Source organism: Trachypithecus francoisi, unplaced genomic scaffold (genome assembly GCF_009764315.1).
Source record: "Trachypithecus francoisi isolate TF-2019V2 unplaced genomic scaffold, Tfra_2.0 Lachesis_group9, whole genome shotgun sequence".
In the NCBI taxonomy this organism is placed as follows: Eukaryota; Metazoa; Chordata; class Mammalia; order Primates; family Cercopithecidae; genus Trachypithecus; species Trachypithecus francoisi.
In genome coordinates this window covers 34294599-34315944 of record NW_022681474.1, presented here as the reverse complement: position 1 = coordinate 34315944, position 21346 = coordinate 34294599, and the positions used below count along the sequence as shown (strand labels likewise).

General features: G+C 51.0%; 1 protein-coding gene across 3 annotated transcripts; it reads left to right on the top strand.

Annotated features, from left to right (window-relative positions):
• Positions 1–1100: 1100 nt before the first annotated feature.
• On the top strand, positions 1101–20885 carry AIFM2 (apoptosis inducing factor mitochondria associated 2). 3 transcript variants are annotated; one of them, XM_033209329.1, is made up of 9 exons: positions 1101–1429; positions 10558–10748; positions 11135–11250; positions 13431–13550; positions 14052–14144; positions 17002–17110; positions 18118–18270; positions 19771–19971; positions 20534–20885. In XM_033209329.1, the coding sequence occupies exons 2-9, from the start codon at positions 10571–10573 to the stop codon at positions 20683–20685; spliced, it is 1122 nt and encodes a 373-aa protein (XP_033065220.1). In that variant the 5' UTR covers positions 1101–1429; positions 10558–10570; the 3' UTR covers positions 20686–20885. The 3 variants fall into 3 exon arrangements, with proteins under 3 accessions (XP_033065220.1, XP_033065219.1, XP_033065221.1); XM_033209328.1 differs by having other exon boundaries at positions 1102–1429; positions 10555–10748; XM_033209330.1 differs by lacking the exon at positions 1101–1429 and adding an exon at positions 1509–1975 and having other exon boundaries at positions 10555–10748.
• Positions 20886–21346: the final 461 nt, after the last annotated feature.

The window sequence follows — 21346 nt, the reverse complement described above, 5'->3', positions numbered from 1 at the left end:
GAGACAGTGTTTTACCATGTTGGCCAGACTGGTCTTGAACTTCTGACCTCAGGTGATCCACCCAACTCGGCCTCCCAAAGTGCTGGGATTACAGACAGGAGGCACCGTGCCTGGCCCTTATCCACAACTCTTAAGGTAGGCGCTAATATTTGCATTAAGTAGATGCAGATGGCTTATCTTTTGGTGAGTTAGCTTGATCTGATTTGAACTGGCAATACACTGCCTTCCAGGTCATTGTCCTGCCTGGGGGTCTTTGCACATCCAGACCACACTTCCTTCCTCTTTACCTAAATCTAACTCTTTCTCATCCTTGAAGAGAGGTATTTGCACCCTTCCTTTGCCCCCAGTCTTTCTTTTTCTATTTTTTATTTCATTTCATTTATTTTATTATTATTGTTATTCTTATTTGAGACAGAATCTCACTGTCACCCAGGCTGGAGTGCAGTGGCATGATCATGGTTCACCGTAGCCTCAAACTCCTGGGCTCAAGTCATCCTCCCACCTCAGCTTCTCGAGAAGCTGGGACTACAGGTGTGCACCATTAAGCCCAGCTAATTTTGGTAGGTCTCGCTATGTTTCCCAGGCTGGTCTCCAACTCCTGGGCTCAAGTGATCCTCCCGCCTTGGCCTCCCAAAGTGCTGGGACTACAGGCATGAGCCACAGTGCCTGGCCATACCCAATCTTTCTTACTGCAGTTGGTGATACATGGTTTTTGTTTTCTCTATACATCTATTTTTTGGTGGTGTGTTTAACATCTGTCTTTTCCCAGACTGTCGCCTCCATGAAAGCAGGAACCTTGTCTGTTTTCTCCTCCATGTTATCCCCCCCAACGCCTAGCACAGTGCCTGGCATATGTAGGAGCTCAACAGGGTTTGCGGAACTATTATGTGTATGTCTGAAGGAAGGAGGTTGGCAGTGTGCGCAACGTGTGAGGGGAACCCCACTCTCCAAGGTTCCAGTGGCTTTAAAGGTGTCCTCGAGAAAGTAAGAGGGACAGGGGAACACTTGTTTTCCTTCCTTCCTTCCCTCCCTCTCTTTCTTTTTGCTTTATAGTATGCTGAAAGGACACTTTGAGCCAAGTCTGAATGGCTCGGGCAGGGCTGGGGCGCGGGTGCTGGCAGGCGCCGGAGAGGCGACATCTGGCCATGGGAGCATTTGTTTCAAAGTTCGAGGCCGTTCGCTCGGGGTCAAGGTCAGTCGGGCGGGCCGTTCGGAGACCAGCCCCGGCGTTCCAGGACCGTTTCCGGGGCCCGGCCAAGGCGTTGCCGCAGGGTCGGGGACCAGCGCGAGTGCTGAGTCACGCCCCGTCCGGGAGCGCTTCGGGTCGGTAACTCGGGAAGACTACGAAGCCGGAGCGGAAGCCGGAGCGGGAGCCGGAGCGGGAGCCAGAGCGGGAGCCGGAGCGAGAGCGCGCGGGCGCGGCCGGCAGGTGAGATCGCGTCACCAGGCGGGCTCTCGAGACCCCGGGCGCCCCGGGCGGGACAGGGACCCGGAAGAGGAGTGAGCGGATCAGAGGCCTGGCGCACGCCGTGTCAGGCGTGGGGAGGTCCGCGCAGTTGTGGCGCTGTGAGGAGAGGGATACTCAGCTCAGGCCCGCCCCTCTCCGTCTTCCCCAAAAAACGCAATAGGGAGATTTGCTCCTGGCCGAGGGCAAAGGAAACTCCACCCTCTTCGTTTGGCCCCTAAATCCCTGCTAAGTTTTCCTAAGGAAGATGGGCTTAGGTTGGGAAGGGCAAACTGGGGAAGAGGGAACACGGGGCCAGTGTAACCCGGATCCTGCGAGGACGGTCCGAGGGTCCGCTGGGTAGAAGCTGCCGGTCCGGACAGAAGCAGGTGTGAAAAGAAAGGGAGAAACCTCAGTCTCTAAGAGGAAAGGGATTGGAGTTACCCCAGTGTCCATAGGCTCGGGGGTTGCACTAGGAGATCTGCATTTCCCCTCCCGAAGCCCTGGGTGCTGCAGGGACAAAGACCAGAGGTGAGTAAACTAACTGATGGGAGGCGTGCAGTCGACTGGAACTGATTTAGTGGGGCGATATTGGGGCTCTCCTTCCAACACCACCTGATCAACACACCCTGCCTTTCCCTACAAGGGGAGTCTTTTTGACCCTGAAATTCAAGGTGAGGGTGGGGAAGGGTAAGGTGTCTTGGGAGTTGATGATCCTGTAGGAGGGCAGGTGTAGGGCAGAGGGCCAGACATAGTTTAGGATGGGACTTCCAGGTTTCTGGACTCTGCCCCTGTGTTCAAAAGCCTGTATCAGGGTCCAGTGTGCATACATGCACCTGCCAGAGAGCCCCGGGATCTCAGATCCCACATGCCCTCACCCCAGCACCTAGAGAGGAGTTCTCCAAGGAGCACAGTGTGTCACCAAGAAGGGCACTGAGCCCCAGCCAGGGTAGGGCCTTGCTCAGGACTACCCACCCCAGAAGTGATGGCCTGGGCAGGCCAGTGGACTCCAGGGCCAGCCTGGCTTTGGCTGGTGGTGAAATGAAGCCAGTGTCCAGGTACAGGTGATAGGCAGACCACGGGGACCACAAAGTAACTGGCTCTGAGGAGGATGGACAAGGTGCTTGCCTAGGTTTTCTGTGGGGGAGTGAATATGACATCCAGATGAATCTGTCTGCCCCAGAGCTGCCCTCTCCTGGGGATAAAAGGAGGCTGCCTCCCTTCAGACTTTGAGTCCCTTTTCAGAAATTGGTCTTTTGGGGGTTCTGTTCTTCAAGTAGTCCCTGAGGGGCTGGCCATAGAGTGTCCCAGGGAGGAAGGCCGCCCAACCCTCTCCATCCTGCTCTGTCCCCCAGGTGGAGGAAACCTCCATGGCGCTGTGAGTTGTGCTGTAGTGGCCTTCTCATCCAGGACAGCCACTCTGGGAATGTGGCTCTCCAGAGGTTGATGTTGAAACCTACCCTCTGCGTGAGCCATGACGACTCAAAAAGCATCATGTTTTATTTGTAATCTTTGTGAAGCAATACCGGAGCAATTCTGGGATGACATTCTTGCTTTGATCAGAGCCCACACGGTTCCCGCTGTGTGTGTTCTGAGGCATGACTTCTGAACAGCTTTGGCATAAATGTAACTTCCTGGTTTTTCAGTAGTCCTATGGGCTGCTTATTGTGGAATAATACCCTTGAGATCAGGGTGGATGCTCTTGGCAGAGAAAACAGGATTGACTGAGCAAATGCTTGTGTAAATCAGATTGTGTATGTGTGTGTGTCTGTGTGTATGTGTGTTGTGGGAGGGAGCAAAGGTAAAGTTACTGAGGAGTTCCTGGACAATCAGGGTTTGTTGTGTTCTCTTAGGCCTTCTTTTAAGCTAACATTCCTGAACGTAGACGGACGTAGTTAAGATTCTCTGTGATTCCCACCGGGGCTTTTGTGTTCAGTTCAAAATCAGACGGTGGATTTAGCAGTTCCTCAAAAAGTTAAACTTTGAGTTACCGCATGATCCAGCAATTCCACACCTAAATATTTATACTAAAGAGGATTGAAGACCGGTTCACACAAAAACCTGTACACAAATGTTCATAGTGGCGTTATTCACATAGTCAAAAGGTGGAAACAAGCCAAGTGCCCGTCAGCTAATGAGTGGATAAACAAAATGTGGTCTATCATACCCCAACGATGGACTGTTATTCAGCCAGAAAAAGGAATGAAGCACTGATACATGCTACAACTCGGATGAAACTTGGAAACATTATGGTCAGTGGAAGACGTCACCAATGAAAAGCCATGTAGTGTATAATTCCATCTACATGAATTGTCTAGAACAGACAAATCTGTAGAGACAGAAAGAACAGTAGCTACCCAGGGCTCGGGTAAGTGGGGTACAGGATTTATTTTGGGGGTGATGGAAGTGTTCTGGAATTAGTTGCGATGGTTGCACAACCTGGTGAATACACTAAAACCCATTGAACTTACATCTCTTTTTTTAAAATTTAAATAAAAAAAATTTTTTTTTTGAGACAGAGTCTTGCTCTGGCGCCCAGGTTGGAGTGCAGTGGCATGATCATAGCTCATTGCAACCTCAACGTCCTAGGCTCAAGCGATCCGCCCACCTCAGCCTCCTGAGTAGCAGGGACCACAGGCATGTGCCACCACGCCTGGCTAATTTTTTGTATTTTTTGTAGAGATGGGGTTTCACCATGTTGCCCAGGCTGGTCTTGAACTCCGGAGCTCAAGCAGTCTGCCTGCCTTGGCTTCCCAAAGTGTTGGGATTACAGGTGTGAGCAAGCCTACATCTCATTTTTTTTTTTTTTTTTAAAGATGGGGTCTCGTCTAGGCTGGAGTGCAGTGGTGCAATCGTAGCTCACTGTGAGCTTACGTCTTAGGTAGTAAATTGTATATGTGAATTCTATTTTGATTGAAAAAATTAGATGGTGAGAGGTCTGTCTTGTTATTAAAGACTTATTTACTATTTCTGCAAAAACGACATGCTTGTTTGAAAAAAATTCGAACAATACAAAAGCTTAAGGAAGAAAATAAAAACATCATCTATGAGCACTATTAGCATTTTGGTTCAGAGAGCAGGTTTGATGTGTTGAGAATTGAACTTGGGCAAGTTGTTGAACTTTTTTCCAAAACAAGGAGAAAAAACTCACATATTACATGTGAAGATATGGGTAAAAGTGCAACAAATGCTAACTGCTGTAATCGTTACATGTATATGTGTATACATACTGAGGTGGATGTGTCTTGTTGGACATAAATAGGATTAGGTTTTACACGCTTCTGTGGCCTTTTTGGGACCGGGCAAACTAATCTGCATTATAAAATATCTAGAATAAATGGCTGCTGTGTATTCATTGCTACTGTGTGCCAGGCACCGTGCTAAAACACTTTACATAAATGATCTCATTGAATCTTTTCCACAACTCAAAATCACAGTGACTCACACCTGTAATTCCAGTACCCTGGGAGGCTAAGGCAGGAGGATCCCTTGTGGGGCCAGGAGTTCAAGATCAGCCTAGGCAACGTAGCGAGACCCTCATCTCTACAAAAATAAATAAATAAATAAAAAATTAGCCAGCTCAGGAGTACGAGGTTATAATGAGTTATGATCGTGCCACTGCATTCTGGCCTGGATGATAGAGCAAGACACTGTCCCTAAGAAAATTAAAAACAAGTAAATAAATAAATAAATATTGCCTGACTTTTTCTTTTCCTTTGTTTTTTTTTGAGACAAGGTCTCACATTGTTTTCTAGGCTGTAGTGCAGTGGTATGAAGCACTGATACATGCTACAACTCGGATGAACCTTGAAAACATTATGTTTTGTGTCAATCAGATTGTGTATGTGTGTCTTTGTGTATGTGTGTTGTGGGAGGGAGCAAAGGTAGAGTTACTCACTGCATCCTCAAACTCCTGGGCTGAAGCAGTCCTCCTGCCTTTGCCTCCCAGAGTGCTAGGATTATAGGCAGGAGCCACCACACCCAGCCCTTGCCTGACTTTTTCATGGACAGACTTTTTGCGGATCACGAGGTCAGGAGATCGAGACCATCCTGGCTAACACGGTGAAACCCCGTCTCTACTAAAAAATACAAAAAACTAGCCGGGCGAGGTGGCGGGCGCCTGTAGTCCCAGCTACTCGGGAGGCTGAGGCAGGAGAATGGCGTAAACCCGGGAGGCGGAGCTTGCAGTGAGCTGAGATCCGGCCACTGCACTCCAGCCCGGGCGACAGAGCGAGACTCCGTCTCAAAAAAAAAAAAAAAAAAAAAAAAAACATCATTCACAGGCTGGGCACAGTGGCTCGCACCTATAATCCCCAGCACTTTGGAAGGCCGAGGCAGGCCGATCACTTGAGGTCAGGAGTTCGAGACCAGCCTGGCCCACATGGCAAAACCCTGACTCTACTAAAAATACAAAAAACAATTGGCTGGGTATGGTAGCATATGCCTGTAATTCCAGCTACTTGGGAGGCTGAGGCAGGAGAGCTGCTTGAACTCAGGAGGCAGACGTTGCAGTCAGTGAGCTGAAATCCACTGCACTCCAGCCTGGGTGATAGAGTGAGACTCCATCTCAAAAACAAAACAAAACAAAACAAAACAAAACAAAACAAAACATCACTCACCCTTTAAAAATGACTGGCTACACAGTACTGCATTGTATGGGTTTATAATATTTTATCCTGTAGTCTCTCATTGGTGGCAGTTTCCTTTGATTGATGGAGTGTCACACAGGTGGAGGTTTGCACAGCACTACTGCTATGTTAGAACATGTAACTGGACATCCACTAATTCCATATGTGCATTTTCGTCACCTACAGGGTGTGTGGCTGGAAATGCAGCTCTGTGGCTTAAGCCCTTGCTTTAGGTGTCTGGCCAAGTAGATCATTGTCAGGCAGAGGGGAGTTCACTGTCCTCTGGGGCCAGGCAAGAACCGACACTGGCAGAGCCAAGGAGAGTCAGTGTGTCCAAGAGTATTGGGCAAGGGACTGCCAAAGAGGCAGGGTCAAATCTGCTGGAGAGTCACTGGCCTCCCTATTCCACAAGTAAGGGTGGCAGGGGTCAGTAGGGGAGAGAGAAGAGAGAGCAGATTGCAGGAGAGACCTGAGGCAGCATGAAGAGGAAAAGTGCCTCCCCTCCCTGGCTGTGCTCTGGCCTGGGTGTCCCCTCAGGCCCCAGACCCTTCACAGGGAACCCCAGAAAAGCAATTTGCCTTCCTTGGGTGAGGCAAGAGTTTACCCTTTTGGGGAAGCAGGTTGATGTTCCTAGGGGGTCAAGGGCTCGGCTCCTTGATCAACTCATTGCCCCTGAGGTCCACTCTGGGGTCTAGACTTTCCTCCCTGGGAAGAGACCCCATGAAGGGCCTGGGGCAGGCTTGTCTGTCCACCTGGTTGTGAAAGCTGCTCTGGCATGGCAGGCTGTCTGTCTGTGCCGGCCCCTGTCACCTGTCCTCTAAGCCTCCCCACCTTCTGCCGCAGGTACTCTGACCTCTACCGCCCTCCTCCCTTCCTGCCACTGGGCCTCTGGCCCAAGTTGTTTCCTCTGCTAGGAAGGCCTCTTGATCTCAGATCTTTTTCAGGGCTCTAGGCTGTCCATTTTGAGTGTCCCTGGGTGGTCCAGTGTGACCTGACACACAGTGGACTCCCCTATCCCTATACCTGGCAAGCTGCGTAGCCCCTCTCAGGGGCCATGCCCAGCTAACTTGGAAGTGGGGCTTTCTGGGTGTTTTCTTGACCTCATCCCTGGCTGACAGCCCCAAGGGTAGGACCCGGCACAGAGGGTTCCACGCTGCCAGGGGCTGGTGAAACACATGCCACCCACGGCCTGCCTCATCACTGCCTACATTCTCAGGCCCTGCGCAGCTCCTGGTGTTCACTGTTACCGCTGGCTGAGCCTGTGGGCCCTCCTGGGTCCTGGTCCTTAGGAGACATTCCCTTCTGGCCCAGTTGGCAGATTCAGCCTGAGGTATGCTTGGGATTAGCTCTAGACAACCCTTCTGAGGGCTTAGAGAAGCCAGGATGGCCCTGCCTGCTGGGGGGCTTGTCTTGGGTCCTAATCACTGCCAGGGCTCAGCTTCCTCATCTGTAAAATAGGTATGTTCAAGCCTCCATGCTTTGGGGACCATTTGACCCTTGAGAAACAACTTTATTTTTATTTTATTTTATTTTTATTTTTTTGAAATGGAGTTTCGCTCTGTCGCCTGGGCTGGAGTGCAGTGGCCGGATCTCGGCTCACTGCAAGCTCCACCTCCCGGGTTCACGCCATTCTCCTGCCTCAGCCTCCGGAGTAGCTGGGACTACAGGCACCCGCCACCTCGCCCGGCTAGTTTTTTGTATTGTTTAGTAGAGACGGGGTTTCACTGTGTTAGCCAGGATGGTCTCGATCTCCTGACCTCATGATCCGCCCGTCTCGGCCTCCCAAAGTGCTGGGATTACAGGCTTGAGCCACCGCACCCAGCCGAGAAACACTTTAAATCCCCTCCAATCCATTGTGTCAGTGCCCTCCCTCCGCTATACCGTCCTCCAGGGGAGAAGTTAGGCAGTGGACATTTTAACACCAGTGGGAACAGTGCCCGGAGTTCTAACCAAAAGCTGCCCCATAAGTGTGGGATGATTTGGGGACCATCTTGGGGAACCACCACCATGTCTTGGAAACCAGTGTGTACGAGGACATCTCGGAATAGTATAACTGGTTGGGACTTATAGTCCCCTCCCATTATAGGGGTAAATTGAGGCCCAGAGAGGGAAGGGGTTGTGCCCCAGGCCCGCACAGACGATCAGGGCAGTGCAGTAGCCTTCCAGCGGCCCGAGGGTCCCAGATGAGCTGGAACACACTTCCTTATGAGGCTGTTCAGTGGTTTGATGTCTATCCTTCAAGGATGACCTCAGAGTCTATATCCTCCTTCGCTGAAGCCCACAGCAGCTGTTGAGCCTCTCTGGCTGCTTTCTGTATAGTGTGAGCTTGGTTTCTTTTTCTCAGCATCTCCCCCCAGCAGCCTGGCTTATTTCTGCCTCTCTTTAGGGCTCAGCACAGGCCAGGAGGATGGTTGATTGCCTGTGACCTCTCAGGGTCTCAGCTGCAGTCGAGAGTGCCCCTCAGTGGGCTGCGTGGCTCCTCCCACACCAGCAGCCCTCTGCCTGCCTGAGGCCCACACTGCAAGCATCCTTCTTTGGGGTTCTGCTGGGCTGGAGACAAGGCCTCTGGTGCAGCCCCAGGCCAGTCCCTGAGCCCTCCTCTGTCTGGGGCAGACTCTGGGATGCACCAGGTGACCCTGTTTACCAGCCTTCCAGGTTGGCTTGGGGAGCCCAGGCAACTTTGCTGCTGTAGGGGCCAAGGCTGTTGAGTTGGATAGAAGGCATACAAATTTATTTAATGTGTATACGTAGGAGCCTTCAGAAGGAAGACTCAACCCCCAAAAGAGGTACAGAAGCTTATATACCATCTTGAGGTCATAAAAAGAAATGGGGATTGGGTGTGGTGGCTCATGCCTATAATCCCAGCACTTTGGGAGGTTGAGATGGGAGGATCACTTGAGCCCAGGAGTTTGAGACCAGCCTGGGCAACAAAGGGAGACCCCATCTCTACCAATATTTATAATTTTTATTGTTTTATTTTTTGAGATAGGGTCTCACTCTGTGACCCAGGCTGGAGTGCAGTGGCACAGTCATGGCTCACTGCAGCCTTGACCTCCCCAGCTCAAGTGACCCTCCCACTTCAGCCTCCCAGTTAGCTGGGACTACAGGTGCACATCACCATGCCTGGCTTTTTGCTATTGTTGTTGTTGTTTTGTAGAGACAGAGTCTGTCTGTGTTACCCAGCCTGGTCTGGAACTCCTGAGCTCAGAAGACCCTCCTGCCTCAACCTCCCAAAGTGCTGGGATTACAGGCATGAGCTGCTATACCCAGCCCCATCTCTACAAGTAATTAAAAAATTAGCCAGGCATTGTAGCACACAGCTGTGGCCCCTCCTTTCTACTCCATGATCACAGTCTTAGCTCACACCACATTTGTCTTAGTCTGTTTTCTGCTGCTACAGCAGAATACCACAGACTAGGTAATTATAATAAACAGAAATATATTGGCTTATGGTTCTGGAGGCTGGGAAGTCCAAGATCAAGGGCCCAGTGTCTGGTGAGGGCCTTCATGCTGAGTCTTCCCATGGTGGAAGGGAAAAGAGAGAGTGACAGAGAGCAAGAGCTTGAACTTGCAGCCTCAGAGGCCCTTTAATAATTGGTATTAATCCATTCGTGAGGGTGGAGACCTCATGACCCAAACACCTCTAATTAGGCCCCACCTCTCAACACTGTTCCTTTTTGGGAGACATATTCAAACCCTAGCAGCAGAATTTTACAGGATTCTTGTCGTAACCTGCTAATTGACCTCCTTAGACCTGGACCTTAAGTTGGTGACCTGTGAGCTGGGCTGAATCTGGTTGCAGTGTTTGTTTGATGCAGTGCTTAAAGAATGTTTTTTGTTGTTCCTTTAGATGTGGCCTATGCTTGCCAGTTTCCCACAGGTGTGCCCACTGTTTCTTGTTATTGCACCTCTTCCCAGCTTCCCACATCATTGACACTGCCCACCTGGTTATTTGACTTTGTAAGGTCTGCCCTCATAAGGGCAGGGACCATATCTGCCTGTCTGACCACAGGATACACAACACAGAGCATGTCAAAAAGCAGGAGTTCAATTCATATATGTTGTTGAGTGAACATTATTCCCCTCTTCAAAAGTCTTTTTTTTCCTCCTGCCCCACTGCAGTCTCTCCCAAAAGTCTTCAATGAAATATATCAAGTAAAAAACAAACGTGCAGAACACTTTATTTAATGGGTGCAAAAAATAGTCGTGATTATAGGTGCATAAGCTATCTCTGGAAGGAGTCATCCAAACTTGCTACATAACAGTGGATGCCTCTGGAGAAGGGAACTGGGTATTTGGGGGATGGGCTGGAAGTGGGATACCCCCTTGTTCCTTCTGAATTTAACTCAAATGTTATAAAGTTGGAGTTTCATTAATCAAAGATTTACCTCATCTAAAAAGGTCAATTCATGATTGAGGCCTCTCTCGCTGTGGGCCCTCCCAGCCACCCTGACACTGATGTGCTCTCCTCTTCCTTCTCAGCAGTGCCTGGTTCGAGATGGGGTCCCAGGTGTCGGTGGAATCGGGAGCTCTGCACGTGGTGATTGTGGGTGGGGGCTTTGGCGGGATCGCGGCGGCCAGCCAGCTGCAGGCCCTGAACATCCCCTTCATGCTGGTGGACATGAAGGACTCCTTCCACCACAATGTGGCTGCCCTCCGAGCCTCCGTGGAGACAGGTAACGTGCTCCCATCTGGGGTTGTCTCTGTGAGGGTGGTCTTGTCTCCACTCTGGGGCTTGATTTTAGGGCTGGGGGTGGTTTTCTCCATTTAGGGCAAAGTGCCTGCATTCCACTATCAGACAAGTTCTGGAGAAACTCAAGGTCTTTGGTCTTAAGTAGCCACCATAATGAGACCCTAGAAGTAAAAGCTTGAGCTTTTCTGAGGGTCTGAGGCCCAGACTGGTGTTTTAGGAGGTAGGGGTACCCCAGGCATACTTAATGGCCTGACCCTTTGGTCAAGGGCCCCCCTGTTGGTGTGCAGCTCGTGAAAGATTCTGAGTCACTCTGGCTTCCCGTGGGCAGCCTAGCTCTGCCCTATGACCTCTTCTGTGTCCCTTCCCCAGGGTTCGCCAAAAAGACATTCATTTCTTACTCGGTGACTTTCAAGGACAACTTCCGGCAGGGGCTGGTGGTGGGGATAGACCTGAAGAACCAGACGGTGCTGCTGCAGGGCGGTGAGGTGAGTAAGGGCCAGCCCGGCTGCCAGCTGGCTCAAGGGCCCACTGCAGGGCCCGGGCGGGATCCTCCAGGGTTAAGAGAGAGCTAGGCTGGGGGCAGTGGCTCATACCTGTAATCTCAGCCCTTTGGGAGGCCAAGGCGGGTGGATCACCTGAGGTCAGGAGTTTGAGACCAGACTGCGCAACATGGCAAAACCCTGTCTCTACTGAAAATACAAAAATTAGCTGGGCGTGATGGTGGGTGTATGTAATCTCAGCTACTCAGGAGGCTGAGGCAGGAGAATTGCTTGAATTCGAGAGGCAGAAGTTGCAGTAAGCTGAGATTGCACCACTGCACTCCAGCCTGGGTGACAGAGTGAGACTCCATCTCAAAAAAAAAAAAAGAAAAAGAAAAGAGAATGCTGTCTGTGAGCCCCAAGCCCTGCCTGATGCTAGGCAGATAGCGGATTCCTCGTAAACGAAGGCTTGACCACAGCAACCACAAGAATATGGTGGCAGATATTTCTTTTGTAATTCTTGCATGCCAGGTCCTGTTTGTAGCCTTTACGTAAATCTCATGAATGTTTACTGTGCCTCTATGGGGAAGGTGGTATAACTTCATTTTACAGAGAAGCTAAAGAGTTAAATAGCTTGCTTAAGATCCCACAGCTGGTAAGAGACTGAACCAGGATTTGAACCCATGCAATTTTAGCCCAGAGCCTGTGCTCTAAAAGCCAGTGTCCCAGACAACTCCCAGGCTTGGCCAGCCCTCAACTCTCTCTAGAACAAAAAGTTACGCACACACATGGTCCCACATCTCCTGGATCGGGATGTCACTGGGGCAGAGATTTCCCTTCACTCATCTGTGTGTTCCCCCACCTCACATGTGCATCATGGAGCCTGGCACACACCTGCCATGACTTGAGCTCCATCGACAAGCTGCCACCAGCTCAGGATAAGTGTCACGTCCAGCCCACCCCCACTTGGTGTTTGAAGCTAAGGGGGCATTGGCAAAAGGAAACACAATTCCCTTCCTTGATGAGCATGTGATTTAGTGTGACCCAGCCCTTCTTGAATTAATGGGGCCAGATAGTTTCCTGGTTGGAGAGATTACTGAGTGTCTCCTAGTCCTGCAGTCTCTGGCCATGCATTTTAGAACGCTGAAAGATTCCATGAGGGCATCTCGGAGGTTCAGGGGAAAGTGGGGGCTGAGTGGAGTCCAGGCCCTCCAGCCCCTCCCATTGGAGCAGCTCTGTTTTTGTCAACTTTATATATTTAGGCTCCAAACAAGATTTCCTTTTCTTTGTTTAAAATTTTTTTAATTAAACAAAATTTTTTTGTTGTTGTTTTTGAGATGGAGTTTCGCTCTTGTTGCCCAGGCTGGAGTGCAGTGGCATAGTCTTGGCTCACTGCAGTCTCTGCCTCCTGGGTTCAAGCGATCCTCCTGCCCCAGCCTCCTGAGTAGTTGGGATTATAGGCGCGTGGCACCATGCCCAGCTAATTTTTGTATTTTTAGTAGAGACAGGATTTTGCTATGTTGATCAGGTTGGTCTCAAACTCCTGACCTCAGGTGATCCGCCCGCCTTGACCTCCCAAAGTGCTGGGATTACAGACGTGAGCCACCGCACCCAGCCTAAAAATTTTTTTAATTTTTAATTTAAAAAAATTAAATTATTTATTTTTTACTTTATTATTTATTTTTAATTTAAAAATTAAATTAAGCTGGGGTCTTGCTATGTTGTTCAGTGCAGTGGCTGTTCACAGGTGTGATCCCGCTGCTGATCAGTCTTTCTTTCCTTTTCTTTTCTTCCTGGCGGAGGCAGGAGGAGGGTTCTTCTAAAACATCCGGGAGGTTCTGTGCTAACCCCCTCAGGCAGTTCTGATCCTGCAACCCTGCCTCCTGCTACTGGGCTGCCCCTTCCACTGCCATGCTGGGTGGCTCCGGTTGCCCCTGCGTTCTCCATGCAGGAGGTAAACTCTACCTCCTTAGGTCTTTCCCCAGGTTCTAGTGCCATCCCTTGGGCTACCCAGTGTGGTGGTTTCACTCGGCCCCATGGGGGCTGCCTTGGGTATCTAGAGGGGCCTCTTTGCCTGCTTTGTCCCAGCTGGCAGGCCAGGAGTAGGATGCAGAGGCCTACGCCTGCCCTGCCCTGCCCTGCCCTGCCCTGCCCTACCCTCATCTTTTTTTTTTGGTCTGTCTTAGGCCCTGCCCTTCTCTCATCTTATCCTGGCCACGGGCAGCACTGGGCCCTTCCCGGGCAAGTTTAATGAGGTTTCCAGCCAGCAGGCCGCTATCCAGGCCTATGAGGACATGGTGAGGCAGGTGAGCTGTGCACTGAAGGCATGGGGCAGTGCGGGCAGGTGGGAGGACAGCTGTGGGGATGCCTAAGCCCACAGCTGGGAGGCCATGGGGGTGTTCAGAGCTGCTGGCTATAGCCATAGAGTTGGAGGGTCACTAGGAAGAGACTTTCCTGGGAAGAGACCTTGAACTTGCTGCTGGAGCCGGGACGTGGGCACCCCAGACCTGCTCATGTTGCCCTTGGTATGTCTCTTACTTGCCTTTCCTGGGGCTTTTCATGGGTGCCCTCCGCTCCTGTTTTCACAAGGCTCTGTGTTGTGTACAGCATGCTTAGATCCACGATCTCAGGCAGTTTCCACAGCAATTCTGCGAGGTGGGTGGGAGGAAGCACATTTGGACCCAAAATGTGGAAAGGGTTCTCTGCCCTCCTTTGGCCGAGGGAGCCACACCACAGGCTGAACCAGCAGACGGGTGGATGCGTACGTGTGTTTCCTATGTCCCTGTTTCACGTGTCCTCTTCTCCAGGTCCAGCGCTCACAGTTCATCGTGGTGGTGGGAGGAGGCTCGGCTGGAGTGGAGATGGCAGCAGAGATTAAAACAGAATATCCTGAGAAAGAGGTGGGCCGGGCTGCCTTGCCTTGGAACTCTAAGTGGTTGGCTTTTTTCTGCATTATCTTAGGAACGTCAGGAATTCGCTCAGGGCAGAGAAGTCTGGAGCTCTATTCACATAAACTGGGAGTGTGTATTTCTGCCAAGGTGCGATTCTGTAGGGGATTTTTCCTGCAGAGCTGGGATCCTGCAGCACCTGACCTTACGGAGCTGCTCAGGGTGTGTCTTCCCTCAAGGAAAGATCCTGCCCTCTGCTCCAACCTGGAGGATCAAGCCCAGGGGCGATACCTTGCAAGAGCTGAACTTCTGTGTCGCCTTCAGAATTCAGGCCTTTGTGATATAAATGTATATTTGATTACCTCTTGCTGACAACCAGCTTGGACAAAGACACCTTCAGCTGTTGCTTTGGTCTCTGCCTGATACGGCAGCCCCTGCTCTGAGCAGCCCCATGGTGGTGGGGAGCCTGCAGCATAGCCCTGCTCTGCCCACACTGGGGAATGACTGTACAGCACTGCCTTCTACCCATGGGTGGGAACGGGGAGGGGGCATCAGCCTGCCCTGTTGCTTTCTCATGCTCAGCGGACAGAGATCCTACCTGGCAACCTAGCGAGAAAGAGGAAATCCTGGCACCCTGTCCAGGCTTGGCAAGGGCTGAGTGATAATCGTCATTACAGGTCCTCTAGGCGAGACCTGGCTGGCAGTTGAAGCCAGATGGGCTTCTGAGAGCCACGTGGGGCCTGTGAATGGATCTTTTTTCCTCAGGGAAAGGCAGGTTGGTTTTGAAAAGAAAAATCAATAGAGGATACTTTAATTATATGGCTGTTCTCTGACAAATTATTGGAAATTATGATGAGTGATTGATATAGTTATAATTCATTCATTTTGATTTATGAGGGTTCTATAGGGAAAAACCAAACTGTTTTTCTCTCTACTCACTGCATACTTCTGGGATGAGATGTGTGGGTTTTTTCCCCCACTGACCACTTCTCTGACAACAGCTGGGTGTCCTACAGTTCAATTCAATTCTGACACTACCTGGCGTTAGTGCAGACCCCACAGGTCAAGGGCTCAGTCCCACGATCCTGCCCCAACTTCAGACGCCAGTTGCAAGTCCATAGGTCCCCAGCTTACCCACGCTGTGTCCCACTTGGCTACAAGATAGAGATTCTCATGACTCTCTCCTTGGGTTAAATAATTTGCTAGAGCAGCTGATGGAAGCCAGGGAGACAGTTTCCTTGCTGTTGCTGATTGATGACGAAGGATGTTTTAAAGGATAAATATGAACATTTAGATGAAGACGCACATAAGGCATAGTCTAGAAGAGTCCTGAGCATGGGGGCTTCTGTCCCCATGGAGTTGGGGTATACCAGTCTCCTGGCATGTGGACATGTTCACCAACCTAGAAGCTCTCTGGACCCTGTACTTTAGGGATTTTTATGGAGGCTTCATCAGGTAGGCAAGGGTGATTATGACCTCAATCTCCAGCCCCTCTCTCGTCCCTGGAGCTGAAAGTTCCAGACTTCTAAGCTGGCTTAGTCTCTCTGGTGACCAGCGATCATCCAGGAGCCCATCAGGAGTAGTTTCATTAGAACAAAAGATGCTCCCATCACCCAGGAACATGCAAGGAGTTAGGAGCTCTGTGTCAGACCCTCCCATCACTCAGGACATTACAAAGATCTCAAGAGCTCTGTATCAAGAACTGGCATTGAGGACCAAATATTAGAACAATTGATTCTCTCTTAGTACCCCAGTTTACAAGGGTTTTAAGAGCTCTGCGTCAGGAACTGGGGGCAGAGACCAATACATACCTTTCTTCTTTGTTTATTTTTATTTTGAGACGGAGTCTAGCTCTGTCAACCAGACTGGAGTGCAGTGGCGCGATCTCGGCTCACTGCAAGCTCCGCCTCCCGGGTTCATGCCATTCTCCTGCCTCAGCCTCCCCAGTAGCTGGGACTACAGGCGCCTGCCACCATGCCTGACTAATTTTTTTTTTTTTTTTTTCAGTAGAGATGGGGTTTCACCATGTTAGCCAGGATGGTCTCGATCTCCTGACCTCGTGATCTGCCCACCTTGGCCTCCCAAAGTGCTGGGATTACAGGCCTGAGCCACGGCGCTCGGCCGTCATTTCTTCTTATTTCACAGGGGTCAGACCAGTCTGAAGTCATAAAAAAGTTCAAGTAATTCAGTAAAATGTCCACATGTTTAGAATTAGTAGACAATAAGGGTAGTAGCAGCCACCCTTTATTAAGGACTTAATATGTGCTGAGTTACATGCTTTATATATATATTTTTGCTCATCATTACAAAATTCCTATGAGTGGGGCTGTTTGTGGCCATGTTAGGGAGACTTTGGGAGATGTCCAAGTGAGTATCAGAGGTGGGATTTCAACCCGGGCAATTGGATATCAAAGCCCAGGCTTTGAACATGATTACAACATGAGGTGCCCGGGACACCTCCCTGTGTTGTCCCAGACAGCAAGTAGACGTGCCTGGAAGCACTCATTTTAAACCAGCTTTAATGTTGACATCAGCCTGATTGACTATTGGAATGTCCATGGCTTGTGTAATTAGAAGTGCCCAAGGATGCTTGAAGATAATTTTCCAGGTGGCCCTAGGTGAGGTGTAAGTTGTGATGTGTTGGCAGTCCTCTGGCCTGGGTGAGGACTGAAAGAGTCCTAGTCTAGAACATGTGGGCTTAAGCCCAGCTCACCACGAATTGGTTCTGGCACTGGACAGATTACTTCTCTGGGGCTTCAGTTTCCTCATCTGTAACCTGGAGGTACGAGTGGAGGTGGACATTCATGCAGTGTTTGTGTTTGAAGACTCGGGGGCTCCTTCTCAGGCCCTGTGGTCGTCTTGTCCGCAGGTCACTCTCATTCACTCCCAAGTGGCCCTGGCTGACAAGGAGCTCCTGCCCTCCGTCCGGCAGGAAGTGAAGGAGATCCTCCTCCGGAAGGGTGTGCAGCTGCTGCTGAGTACGTGCACCCTCACCTCCCTCCCTGCCCCGCCCCAGCCTGTTGAGATGTGGCTTGGAGGCTTGGTCACTGCCTCCAACAGGAGGGCGGCTGCAGTCCACCCCAGGCTCTCTCTTTTCCACTGTGTACTGGGGTGGAGCATGAAGCACTCAGAAGCTGTCGTAGCGTCAAAGCCCATCTGAGCCTTGTCTAGCTGGAAGTTGTGCCCGTCCCTGGGCAGGGAAGAGGGCCTGGTACTTACAGGATTTCCATGTCCTGGTTATTGCTTTGGATGCAGTGCAGATGGTGGGATGCCTGTCTGCTGAATTTTTCTTAAGTGCATCTGAAGGATTTGCCTCAAATATGATGTCTCTGTGGTCGAGGGAATAGGTTTATCGGTTTATGTTTTGAGAGTTGTGAGGAGTGTGGCCTTCTTGTAGAGCAGGGCACAAGACCCACCCAGCATATGCTGGAGAGAGGGGTTCTTTTCCAGTGCTGTGGCCCTTACACTTCGCTGCACGAGGCCCCAGCCTCCTCTGTTTGCGGGAGGGTGAGGCATCTGCCCTGTGAAGGGCCCGCGTGGCTGCCTCAGCCTCCTTTTGGTCACTGTCACTTTAGGCAGTGTAGTGAGCTGGCTTCTCTTTCTCTGGCTTTCCCCTTTGTCTTGGTGCACTTGGAGTGCTTGTCCTGCCTAGTTAGGATGGCGTGGCTGGCATTTAGAGAGGCGTGTCTGAGGTCTTCCACTTTTCTGAGAACTTCTTGGGAAACAGCCTTGCTTCCCTCCAGGAAGTCCTCCAGGGGCTTCTTGGAACTTCTCTCCAGCTGGACCCCTTGGGGCCAGATGTCCAGATCAGCTTTGTGGGCCATAGAGTGGACTGAGGGAGGGGCATGGTGGGAAGATGGGGTACAGACATTGCCCAGTTGGGCCCCAGAGGTCCAGGCCCTCCCCAGGGTCAGCCTTGGCTTGGGACCCAGGCTTGAGGGGGTCCCCCCTTCCACCAGCCTCCTGGTCATGAACCCCCTTCTAGGTGAGCGGGTGAGCAATCTGGAGGAGCTGCCTCTCAATGAGTATCGAGAGTACATCAAAGTGCAGACGGACAAAGGCACAGAGGTGGCCACCAACCTGGTGATTCTCTGCACCGGCATCAAGATCAACAACTCCGCCTACCGCAACGCGTTTGGTGAGCAGGTGCCCGGCCGGGCTTCCCCCGTGCCTCCTTGCTCTTCAGCACTCTCTGAATGCCCTGCAGTGCTTGCCCCCAGGAGTCCACACCTTGCTGCCTTCCCCCTTTCTTCCCAGCAGCTCAGACTTTAAATTCAGTGAGGGTCCACCCTTGCTGAGCTCTCCTCAGCTGTGATGATGGCTGGGTTCCAGGTGGCCAAGGTGACCAGAATCTTCTGAAATTGGGGCCGCCCCCTAGTGGTAAGATATGGGAACAGGCGTCAAAGAGATGAGAAAAGTTGGTGTTTTATTTCTTTTTCACTCACCTGGGGACAGAGGAAATTCAGGGTCAGGCCTTCCTCTCTCCTCAGGCGTGCTGCTGCCCCCAAACCCAGATCCAAACATTTGGTCTCTTGAGCTTGGATTGACTGGGGAGTGGGGTTGGTAACATGGCCTGGTTTCTTAAAGCTCAGTATTTGCGTATTTAGCTGGCTGGAGGTGGCAGAGGTGGACTGATGTGTGTTCCAGCCTCCATTTGTGAGCAGGAAACTCAGTGGCCAGCCCTGCTGGTTGCTTTGTGTCCTCAAGTCCCTGTCATTTACTCCCGAATGCCCTTCCCTGACAAGGAGCTCCTGCCTTGTGTCCAGCAGGAAGTAATGATCCAATCCCAGGAAAAGGAAGCCAGTCCAGGCTGTGTGTAGCGGTGGGATTGAGGGCTTATAATGGACAGAGATCCCAGAATTTAATACCTAATTGTCCAAATGTTGTATTTTCAAATACAAGTTTTTAAAAGTCCCTTTAAAAAAGCAGTTTGTCATATATTAAAGCTCTGCATTTATTTTTAATGCTTCAGTTTTGTTTTTTATTTTTATTTTTTTGAGACAGAATCTTGCTCTGTCACCCAGGCTGGAGTGCAGTGGCATGATCTTGGCTCACTGCAACCCCCACCTCCTGGGTTCTAGCGACTCTTGTGCCTCAGCCTCCTGAATATCTGGGATTACAGCTGTGTGCCACTAAGCCTGGCTAATTTTTCTATTTTTAGTAGAGACGGGTTTCACCATGTTGGCCAGACTGGTCTTGAGCTCCTGGCCTCAAGTGATCTGCCCGCCCCAGCCTCCCAAAGAGTTGGGATTACAGGCGTGAGCCACCACACCTGGCCTGCATTTATTTTTAAAATCTCACGTTCAAAAGTAAATTCAAGACTCAGCTAATCACTGTAACTTGTAGAGAGTTATGTACATTTCTAAAAGGAGGCCTATTGGTATTTGGACCCATTTCCACCCTGGCGTCAGCAACCTTGCCTCTGCAGGAAGAGTTGTGAGGTGGAGACTTCAGGGGGGAGTAAGTTAGGTGGGAGGGTGGCCTCTAGAGCAGGCACCTCCAGGGGCTGGTCATGCCTCAGGAGGGTGGTCTGACCAGCACCTATTGACCAGCGTCTAGAGCTCACCCTCACCTCCTCCTGGTGGCCACTTAACACAGCAGCTCAGTGTCTTGGTTTCGGTGTCATTTCTTCTGGCAGAGAGCAGACTGGCCAGCAGTGGTGCTCTGAGAGTGAATGAGCACCTCCAGGTGGAGGGCCACAGCAACGTCTACGCCATTGGTGACTGTGCCGACGTGAGGATGCCCAAGATGGCCTATCTTGCTGGCCTCCACGCCAACATCGCCGTGGCCAACATCGTCAACTCCGTGAAGCAGCGGCCTCTCCAGGCCTACAAGCCAGGTAAGAGATGCCCCGTGCGCTTTGCAGTTTTAAGAGAGTTTGGGGTTAAACATGGGGAAGCTTTTTTCGGGTATTAGATACCTGGCCACTAGAACAAATTCTCCAAGCTGGTGATGGAAACATCCCCCTAGAGCTCTTTAAAAATAGGCCGGGCACAGTGGCTCACACCTGTAATCCCAGCACTTTGGGAGGCCGAGGTGGACAGATCACCTGAGGTCAGTCACCTGTCTCTACTAAAAATACAAAATTAGCCAGGCGTGGTGGTGCGCGCCTGTAATCCCAGCTACTCGGGAGGCTGAGGCAGGAGGATCGCTAGAACAAGGGAGGGGGAGGTTGCGGTGAGCAAAGATTGCACCATTGCACTCCAGCCTGGGCAACAAGAGCAAAACTCTGTCAAAAAAAAAAAAAAAAAAAAAAAATTCAGGGCCTCACCCACCTTCCTAAAGGAATTTCACATTTTCCGGCCCTGAGTCCGAAGGCCTCGGGAAGGATCAGCATTCTGGGAGTTGCAGCCCCAGTAAGTTCAGTGAGGTTCTGGTTGTTTCTGTGTCTCTGCTTGCAGGTGCACTGACGTTCCTCCTGTCCATGGGGAGAAATGACGGCGTGGGCCAAATCAGTGGCTTTTATGTGGGCCGGCTCATGGTTCGGCTGACCAAGAGCCGGGATGTGTTTGTCTCTACAAGCTGGAAAACCATGAGGCAGTCTCCACCCTGATGGAAAGGCCGGGCGGGAGATGAGCTACCGCAGCAGGTGGGCGTACGGACTGCTTGGCGCGTGGCACCCACCCGGCAAGTGCTAGAACTAATGCTGTTCTTCTGGAATAAGATGCCAATGATGTGGTGGCCAGAAATGCAACTTGTATAAAACAAAAATGGGAGAGAGAGAGGCATTAAACAAATACCCCCTTAGAGGATTCTTTCTGGGTTTCGAAGGTGTGCTCGCCGCGGTACTGGCTGAGCGGCTCATGCGTGCTGGCTGCATGGTGCTGGGGAGGCCACAGCCAGCCCTCCCTCTGCACCTGGCTCCTCTGGGATGTGCATGCCTGTGCATGTGTTTGTGGTCATGACCTGTGTCATTTAGAGCTCTCAGAGGAGGGCAGAGAGCTGGGCTCTGGTGGCTAGTGTCTGTCTGTGAGGGCAGGAAGGAGAGCTGCACATTGAGAACAAAGGAGGGACCTGAGGTGGAGAGATGCCCTGCACCCCAAATTTCTGCCATCTCATGGTTGGGGAGCCCATACATTCTGCAACAACCAGGGACTTCACAGGAGCCCTGTTTTCAATCCCCTAACTGGTGCATAATCCCTGTACTCCTTAAGCCTCATGGCCTTCCTACATTTCCACTTTATTTAATTATTTTTGAGACAGAGTCTCGCCCT

Excerpts from the sequence above, each read along its gene's own strand:
- AIFM2 (XM_033209329.1), top strand. The coding sequence starts at position 10,571 with ATGGGGTCCCAGGTGTCGGTGGAATCGGGAGCTCTGCACGTGGTGATT. Across the intron at positions 11,251-13,430 it reads TGCTGCTGCAGGGCGGTGAG|GCCCTGCCCTTCTCTCATCT; the intron begins GTGAGTAAGGGC and ends GGTCTGTCTTAG. Across the intron at positions 14,145-17,001 it reads CAGAATATCCTGAGAAAGAG|GTCACTCTCATTCACTCCCA; the intron begins GTGGGCCGGGCT and ends TCTTGTCCGCAG.